Below are 10,036 nucleotides of genomic sequence, written 5' to 3' on the forward strand. Positions count from 1 at the left end.
ACTATACTGCAGTTGCTCGGGGATGTAGGGGGGCAGTCAGGAAGGCCAAGGCAGAGATGGAACTGGGACTAGCTTCCCGGATTAAGGACAATAAGAAGTCCTTCTTTAAATACATAGGGGATAAAAAGAAGGTTCTGGGTAATGTGGGGCCCCTGCAGGACACGTTAGGAAATTTGGTCGTCACACCAGACGACAAAGACAACATGTTTAACGATTTCTTTGCCTCCATCTTCCTAAGCAGGGACCGGAACAGTCACCTCCCCGCTGGGCCCCCCTCAGGCCCCAGGGGAGGCGCACCTAGGCCAAGGGTTAGTGAGGAACTAGTTAGGGAGCTTCTGGAGGGACTGGACGTATTCAAGTCAGCCAGTCCAGATGATCTCCACCCTAGAGTACTAAAGGAATTGGCTGAGGTCATTGCAGGACCCCTGGCACAGCTTTATGAGCACTCGTGGTGCTCTGGTGCGGTGCCAGAGGACTGGAAGAGGGCCAACATGGTCCCATCTTCAAAAACAGGAAGAAGGAGGACCGGGAAAACTATAGGCCAGTTAGTCTTACCTCGATCCTAGGCAAGCTGTTTGAGAAAATTATTCTGGCACACATCCACGAGGGGCCAGCAAGGGATTTCATGATTAGGGGCAACCAACACGGGTTCATCAGTGGCAGGTCCTGTCTGACCAACGTGGTGGCCTTCTATGATCAGATCACCAAATCCTTAGATGCAGGGGTAGCAGTGGACATAGTCTTCCGGGACTTTCGGAAGGTCTTCAACACTGTCTCTCACCCTGTTCTCATTAAGAAACTGGGGAACAGTGGTGTCAACACCCACACAGTCAATTGGGTCGCCAACTGGCTGGAGGGCTGCACCCAGACAGTGGTGGTGGATGGGTCATTTTCGACCTGGAGGGATGTGGGCAGTGGGGTTCCTCAGGGCTCGGTCCTCGGGCCCGCACTCTTCAACACCTTCATCACTGACTTGGATGAGGGGGTAAAAAGCACCTTGTTCAAATTTGCTGATGACACTAAGATGTGGGGGAATGTGGGCACACTAGAAGGGAGCAACAATCGGACCTAGACAGGTTACAAGGGTGGACGGATGAAAATAGGATGGGATTCAACACCGACAAGTGCAAAGTGATGCACCTGGGGAGGAACAAGTGGTACCATACCTACAGGCTGGGGAACTCCCTTCTTGTCAGTACAGAGGCAGAAAAGGATCTTGGAGTCATCACTGATGCCAAGATGAACATGGGCTGACAGTGTGGGGATGCAGTCAGGAAGGCCAACCGTACCCTGTGATGCGTCCACAGATGCATCTCAAGCAGGTCCAAGGAGGTGATACTCCCCTTCGATGCGTCACTGGTCAGGCTGCAGTTGGAGTACTGTGTACACTTCTGGGCGCCACACTTCAAGAGGTATGTGGACAACATGGAGAGGGTCCAGAGGAGGCCACTCGCATGATCAGGGGGCAGCAGGGCAGGCCGTACAAGGAGAGGCTACAGGACCTGAACCTGTTCAGTTTCCACAAGAGAAGGCTGAGGGGGGATCTAGTGGCCTGTTACAAACTAATCAGGGGGGATCAGCAGGCACTGGGGAAGTCCCTGTTCCCCTGAGTACTGCCAGGAGTGACCAGGAATAATGGTCACAAGCTGGCAGAGGTGTAGATTTAGGCTAGATATCAGGAGGCGCTACTTCACAGTCAGGCGGCTAGGATCTGGAACCAACTTCCAAGAGAAGTGGTGCTGGCTCCTACCCTGGGGGTCTTTAAGAGGAGATTAGATGAACACTTTGCTGGGGTCGTTTGACCCCAGTAAATCTTTCCTGCCATGGCAGGGGATCGGACTAGATGATCTACTCAGGTCCCTTCTGACCCTAGAAACTACGAAACTATGAAACTCCTGCACCATTTTAAAGCCTCTTTAAAGTACAGCCAGCTCTCCTTCCTCCTTTTCCCCCTCAGACTTCCTTCCCAGAGGATCCTGCCCACCAGTTTCCTGAGTTAACTAAAGTTTGGTTTTCTAAGGTCCACTGCCTGCCTGCCTTCCAACTCCACCACTGTGTGGTTACTGTCACCTAGTTATCTGGAACTTCACATTCTCAGCCTTACCTGCCTTCATGTTTTGTGAGCAACAAATCACGAAGAACTTCCGCCCAAGTTGTCCTCTCCATCACCGGTACCAAAAAGTTTCTATTACCTGTACTAACACATTAGTAATCTTTCCTGCCATGGCAGGGGGTCGGACTAGATGATCTACTCAGGTCCCTGAGAAACCCAACCCTAGAAACTATGAAACTATTAGCTCCACCACCTGTATACCAACACATTTCAAGAATCTGCTAGATAGCCTGTGCACTTTTGGGTTTCCCTTACAGAAGATGGCACAGTAAATTAAGCCACCGTGAGGACGGGGCCCTGGATTTGGAAACTTCAGTTAGTTGCTTAACAAAAGTCTTCTCCACCTCTCCCCTCTAGTCCAGTGGGCTGTATCACACTTGCCATTCTCCCCTCTGATTTTGACCCAGAGACTTTCAGTAGGCCTGTCTCTCACTTCACACAGCACTTGAAAACATTTCTTTTATATATAAAGCAATAGTATCTCTTTTGTTTTTCCCTTGCTTGGCCCTCCTAGACAATTTATACCCATCCAAGACAGGACACCAGTCATGTGAACTATCCCACCAGGTCTCAATTATCCCAATTGCATCATAATTCTATGACTGTACTAGGATCTCCAATTCTTCCTACTTATTCCCCATGCTTCTTGCATTACAATACTAACATTTTAGGTAACTAACCAATTGACCTAATTTCTGTGGAACACTGTTAATGCTTCCCTTATTGTTTCCTCTTGGTTTCTATCTAGGTCCCCCAGCTCTTTGGCTACCTCTGGGCTACTGTCTCCATCCCCCAGTTAACCAATTTTAAATGTGTCCTCACTAGGTTAACAAGCATGTTTGAAAAGACACTCCTCCCCCTCTCTGTCAGGTGGACACCATCTCTTCTTAGCAGTCCTTCCTGGAACACCATCCCATAGCTGAAGATGATCTCTTGGATGTAACTGATCCAGCCTTGGCCTTTACTCCAGATTGGAAAAATGGATGAGAACACCACCTGAGCCCCTGTCCCTTTCACCATTGCATCCAAAGCCCTGTCATCAGATCTGCTCAAGGTCACCCATGACAGTACCATCAGTGCTCACATGCATAAGCATAGATTCATAGATGCTAGGGTCAGAAGGGACCTCAACAGATCAGAGTCCGACCCCCTGCCTGGGCAGGAAAGGGCACTTGGGTCAGATAACCCCAGCCAGATGCCTATCCAGCCTTCTCTTAAAGACCCCCAAGGTAGGGGAGAGCACCACCTCCCTTGGAAGCCCATTCCAAATTTTGGCCACCCTTACCGTGAAGAAGTTTTTCCTGATATCTAGCCTAAATCTGCTCTCTGTCAGTTTGTGATCATTGTTCCTTGTTACCCCAAGAGGCACCCTGGTGAACTCCGATCCCTTGCTGAGTTCCCCTAATGAATTTGTAAGTGGCCACAAGATGACCTGTCAGCCTTCTCTTGTGGAGACTGAAGAGGTCCAGGTCCCTCAGTCTCTCCCCATAGGGCTTGTCCTGTAAGCCCCTAACCATACAAGTGGTCTTCCTCTGGACCCTCTCCAGTCTATCATCATCCTTCTTGAAGTACAGTGCTCAAAACTGGGCACAGTACTCCAACTGTGGTCTGACCAAAGCTGCATAGATGGGAAGTATAATCTCTTTGGTTCTATTAGTCATGCATCTGCTGATGTGGTTAGCTTTGCTAAAGTGTGGTTAGCTTTGCAGATGATTTTGTCACACTGACAACTCATGTTCATCTTGGAGTCCACTATGATCCCTTTCTGCTTCTGTGCTGCTGAGAGGGTCACTTCCCAGCCAGTAGGTGTGCTGGATATTTTTGCACCCTAGCTGTAGCACTCTGCACTTGTCCTTGTGGTACTGCATCCTATTGTGTACTGCCCACTTTTCTAACCCATCCAGGTCTGCCTGCAATCGTTTCCTGCCCTCTGGAGTGTGCACTTCACTCCACAATTTAGTACTGGCTGCAGACTTGGGCAGAGTAGACTTCACACCCACATCCAAGTCACTGATGAAGATATTGAAGAGTACAGGTCCAAGGACCGAACCCTGAGGGACCCCACTACCCACATCATTCCAGACTGATACCAACCCATGTACTACCACTCTCTGGGTGCAACTGCTAAGCCAATTTGCCACCCACTGGACCATGTAAACATCTATGTCACAGCCTCTTAATTTATTTATGAGAATAGGATGAGATACCGTATTGAAGACCTTGCTAAAATCCAAGAAAACAACATCCACCTCTGCTTCTGCTTCTAAGCATTTTGTAACCCTGTTATAAAACGAAACCAGATTGGTCAGGCATGATCTACCTGCTACAAATCCATGCTGGTTTCCCTGCTGCATTATTTTTCCCATTGGTCTCCCACAAATATGATCCTTCATAATCTTTTCAAAGACCTTTCCAAGGATGGAGGCGAGATTGACTGGCCTCTTGGTAGTATGAGCAGTATGGAATAGTAGTCATAAGACCAGATGAGCCTCAGCAACCTTTCCATAACACCATGGATGTGGGCTCATGGCATGCAGCAAAACTCCTAAGCAAACAGGTCAGGCCAGCAGATGGATGCCTCTACCCCCCCACAACTGAAAGTCACCAGCACTGACACCCATCTCTTCCTCTTGGTGGCAGTAGTCCTTATCTCACCTCTTGGGGAGTACAGATTGGCCTCTCACATGGAGGGAACAGGCTCCTTCTCTTCCAACGTCAGGGATTCATACCTGTCCTCCAGTAGGACAGTTGCAAGTTCAGAAGAGGTGTGCTGTCTGCTTCCAAAGGTGACAAGCTGCCAGCTTCAACCTTTCTCAGTATATAGATCTTCTGTGTCCTCAAATGCCTTCTCTGGCCATCCCTCTTGCATGATTCTGCAGGTCTCTTTGTGAATCAAGTCAATGAAGTCCTCATGCTCACAGATGCTTCTGAGCCTAGGCACCTCCTTCTGTAACTCTGTTACCTAGCTCCTGAGAGAATCCACCTGGAAGCACCTCACACTGCAAGCATTCCCTTACCTGACTGACATGTAGTTCTCAGTCCCTGGAAAGCTAGACAAGACCCGAGTGGGAATATTGAAGGTCGGTGCCCCCCTTTCCCTCTGGACAGAGCCCACACAGCTACAGACAGAGGAAGAGCAAGCACTGACAGTGGATTTGGAAATACAACTTCCTCAGTCTACCTTGGTGATTTTTTTTTCTATCTCTATCTCCTCCTTCCTCTTCTGCTGCTTCTTCCTCTCCTAGAAATTCAGGGCCTTGTCACACATTCACCAGCAACAGTTGCAAATCATTTGAATGTCATGATGTATTAACATGAGTACATTAGGAGATAATCCTTGCCTGAAAGGGAAAAACTTTGCAATGTTTTGAGGGCATTTAACAAGCGCTAAACTGCTTGAATATGTGTTGGCTTGCATTTTAACTGCACTTAGAAGTTGAACACATGATACAACCCTCATTCTTCCTTCTTAGTTTACATATGTTCACCAAGCTTACAATGAAGAAAGGTAGCTGGTTCTAAATCCCACTCAAACTCCCCTAGTTTTGCCGATTCCTGATGCTGCTCATTCCTGGTGTCACTTTTTTATATCTTTATATATCTTTAGACGTGAGTGCTTTCATTTTAACTCAAGACCTTTAACAAAATAGCAAGTATAATTGTTCAAAAAATAAAACCAAATTACATGTAAATCACATTTATGTAAGATCCTTACCTATTAAAAGACTGGCCCATGGAATCAACAAAATTCAGTACACAAGAGCAATAATGTCATTTCTTAAACTGAAAACAAAATAAAACTGCTTTAGGAAAACATAGTTACCTGATCAAGGAAGCTCTGAAGTTTGTGAGACTCAGAAAGTGACTCTTGGATTAGTGCACTACTTGCTTTAGTCTGATTCAAAGATTCAATTAGATCCTTATTTTCAAGTATATTGCCTTGTGAGGTTGCAAGAGTCTGGAAAAAAATATTTTCAGCATAAATTAAGCTATACATTTACAGTGAAAGAAACTACATAGTGTATATAGGTTGATTGGAAAATAAGGCTGGAAGGGACCTCACAAGATCATCCAGTTCCCTGCTGAAGGCAGGATCATCCCAGACTAAGCCATCCAGCCAAATGTCTGTCTAACTTGCCCTTGAAAAATTCCAAAGATGTAGATTACACAGTGTCTCTAGGTTAGCATTTCCCAAACATATGATACATGGGCACACCTTTTTCCAGATTAAAATTGGCAGCACACTTCACTCAGGTGATCCACAGGGCAAATCCAGTCTGCAGGTGCAATCCTGCACAAAGTATTGGCCAAACCAAGTCCCAAGCCAGTGAAGACAGACCCCAATCCAGTTATATGGAGCCAGATCAGCTGCAGCCCAATTGTCTCTGTGTGGAAGCCCAGGTTCAGCTGTGGCCCAATCCAGATGTGTGGTGCTGGGACAGCGAAGCCCCCATCCAGCCCATTTTTTGGCAGCATGTTTCTGTTGTTCTCACAGCACACTAGTGTGCTGCAACACCTTTCTGGAAGCACTTATCTTGGTAGCTTGTTCCAATACTTGATTACCCTCATAGAAAGTTCTTCCTAAAATCCAACTTAAATTTCCCCTGGTGCAGCCTGAGGCTACCGCTCTTAGTCTTGTCCCCTATTGCCACAGAGAAAAGCCCATCTCCATCCTCTCCATAATGCTCCTACAGATATTTGAAGACTGTTATCAAATCCCCCCTCAGCCTTCTCTTCTCTAGACTAAATAACCCTAATTCTTTCAGCTTCTTCATAAATTTTGCCTCCCAAGCCCCTAATAACTTTTGCTGCTGTGAGCTGGACTCATTCCAAACTATTCACATCCTTCTTGAAATGTGAGGCCCAAAACTGGACACAGTACTTGAGGTGAGACCTCATCAATGGCAAATAAAGTAAGAGAATCACTTCCATTGATTTGCAAGTGACCCTCCTGTTAATGACCCCAGTTTTGCAACAAGAGCACACTGGGTGCATCTACACAAGATGCTAACTGTGCAGTAGTGTGCCAGGCAAAACCCGTGCTAATAGGCTACTGCAAAGTAGTATTAGGCTACTGCGCAGTTAGAGTCTGTAAAAACCTGGGATCTGACTTCTATCCAAGTACTAAATGTGCAGTTACTACAGTGAATTAATACATCTGTGGACGCACCCACTGTTGGCTCAAATTCAGCTTATGCTCTATTGTAACCCCCAGGTCCTTCTCTGCAGTACTGAAGCTTATCCAGTCATTCCCCAGTCTGTATTTGTGCATTCAATTATTCCATCCCAAGTGCAGAACTTTGCACTTGTTCTTGCTGAATTTTATTCAATTGATTTCAGACCATTTCTCCAGTTTATCTAGGTCTTTCTGGATTCTAGCCCTATCCTCCAGTGTCTTCAACTCTACCCAACTTGGTGTTGTCTGCAAATTTTCTAAGTGTGCACTCCATCTCACCATCCACATCATTAATGAAGTCAGTAAATAATACCAAACCAGGAACAGACCCCTGGGGAATGCCACTTGACACCTCCTCCCAACTAGACATAGACATTAAGCCATTGAGTACTATTCACTGAATACAATATCCAACCAGCTATGTATTCACCCTACAGGACTTTCATACAGCCTGCAGTTCCTTAGCTTGTTAAAGAGACCATTGTGGGAGACAGTGTCAGTATACAATATGAGGTTGGAACCCCCAGTAAAAGAATTTGCCTTGAGAAGACAGAAGTTACTTTTACCCTCCCCAGTGTCTGTAATATACTTGCCAACCTTGGAAGGGACACAAAGAATAGTAGGATAAGTGTTAAAACTGAAACATTACGTTAGTACATCCCTGCCCAGAAAAAAACTAACCCACATACAGATTAACTAAATACAAAAATACCTGAATGCCTAAATACCTGAGTTCTTAGTTGCTAGTATTCATTGGACTTTCAGGAAATGATTGCCTTATGCAATATAAGATGTTTACGTATTCCTTTCAAAAAGCCTCAAAGTCCAAGAGATCTTTCTAGTTTACTTGCCTTCCTTTCATCATTTTAATCTGCACTTGTCATTCTTTTATAGTCTGGAAGATTCCTTGGAAACATATACCTAGTCACACACAATATAATTCCGTAGCTAAAGAAACTCTAGTGTCATTACTTGATATCATTTACTGTTTTTCACTCCTGCTTGCAGCTATTACTTATATGCAAATAAGAGTATTTCAATTTGCAGTGACAGCTTCACTTTAGAGCCCCTGTGAGTGTTTTGGAATTTTCTGAATTTTCCTGGGCAAGTACATTCTTTGCAGATTAATCTAGTATGAAACACTAGACTGTAGCACTGGTCTCTAGAAAAATAATTTCTAAATGATTTCTTTCCAAAAGTAATGTTTTCCTCAGTCCATCTACTGGTGATAATTACCAAGCAATAAGGAACAGAATTGTGGAAGACAATTACAGTCTGGAAAGAAATAAACCCATCTGCTTAAGAGCAAAGTGGCTATAAGTTTACTTCAGGACTATCACTATAGCACCTTCCTACCAAAGAGATCTTTGTTCAAAGAATCAAAAACCTACTTCATAACCCTTGATGAAAACAACACTGGGCACCACAAACTTGCTCACTTCTGCTAAGTCCAGTGCTCTTTTTTGCCTAGGCTGTTGTCAATGACTTCTCAGAATTTGTCATAATGTTACCACTTACCTGATGCTGACTGTGTCCTAGTCCCTTGAGAATGTGGATATTGTTGCCTAATGGGGTATGTTACTAGTAATTGATCCTAAGTAATTACAGAGTTCTCCTTGACCTTTTTAGGATTTGTGGTCTAGAAGTTTCAATAAGAAAAATTTCCTTCCTCTGATAGGTCTAGTAGTAGTATGAGAAGCAGCAGCAACAATTTGTTTGGGAGTTCATACACTTTTCTCTTTATGTATGTGAAAGGCTACATTTTCCTTAAACTTTTTATAATTCACTTTGAATGGCTGTCTTCTGCCTAAGGTCTCTTGGCAAAAAAGTGACCACTCACCCAGGCAAAAATTGCACTTTATTCCTAATATAAAGGGATGTCTTCCTTGGAAGTAAGAATTCCTGGAGATTAGATAAAATTATAAAATGATTTAAAACATGGCATAGTGACTGGCAAAGCAAATAGTATCAAGCAAGGCACTACAAGACAGTTTGGAAATTCCTCAATGGGGTATTTGTGGAAAAAAGCTGCCCCTCTGAAAGAATCACCATTTCTTTTTCTAAGAAGGCTATGATACTGATGGCCTTAAACAGACACAGAATAGCATACTTCAATCTTGAATCCTGAATCTCAAATCCTGCTTCCTTAATGATCTTTTTTCTTAATCCTTTATGTTGGCAAGAAAAGAAAGTCTGAGGAAGCTGTGGGTCCATTGTTAAATAGACAAAGAGAACTCTTAAAAGATGCAAAAAAGGCAGAGCTACTCAACAGCTACTTTGCCTCAGTCTTCACAAAAAATGAAGATGCAGCCAGACAGCTAATATGGATTATTTGGATTAGGAAGGGGATAACCTGAGGGATGAGATAACAAAAGAAAATCAAAGAACTTTTGATAGGTCTAAATGATTTCAGGTCAGCAGGGCCTGATGAACTTCATGCCATGGCACTGAAGGAACTGATGGAGGAGATCTCAGAACCCTTGACAACAATATTTACAAAGCCATGGAAGATAGACAAGGTACCTGAAGACTGAAAAAGGGCCAATATAGTGTCTCTCTCTAAAAATAAAATAAAATAAAGCAGTCAAAAAGGAAGACCATGCTTGACACTATTCAGTTAGCCTCGCCTCAACATGTGTTATGTTCCTATAGCATATCATAAGGAAATCTATTTGCAAGCATTGGGAGTAAAAAAAAAAAAAAAAAAAAATGGCTAATCACAAGCAGCCAGCATGGATTTACTGTGA

General features: G+C 44.4%; 1 protein-coding gene across 1 annotated transcript in view; it reads right to left on the minus strand.

The window, feature by feature from the left end:
* The window catches only part of DYNC2H1 (dynein cytoplasmic 2 heavy chain 1), a 427,915-nt gene that overhangs the window by 277,198 nt on the left and 140,681 nt on the right, over positions 1 to 10,036 (minus strand). The window contains exon 68 of the mRNA XM_019530264.1: positions 5,937 to 6,071. Coding sequence (XP_019385809.1) covers positions 5,937 to 6,071 — 135 coding nt within the window. The remainder of the gene's footprint in view (positions 1 to 5,936; positions 6,072 to 10,036) is intronic.

Source organism: Crocodylus porosus, unplaced genomic scaffold (genome assembly GCF_001723895.1).
Source record: "Crocodylus porosus isolate Cpor-Errol unplaced genomic scaffold, CroPor_comp1, whole genome shotgun sequence".
NCBI lineage: Eukaryota > Metazoa > Chordata > Crocodylia > Crocodylidae > Crocodylus > Crocodylus porosus.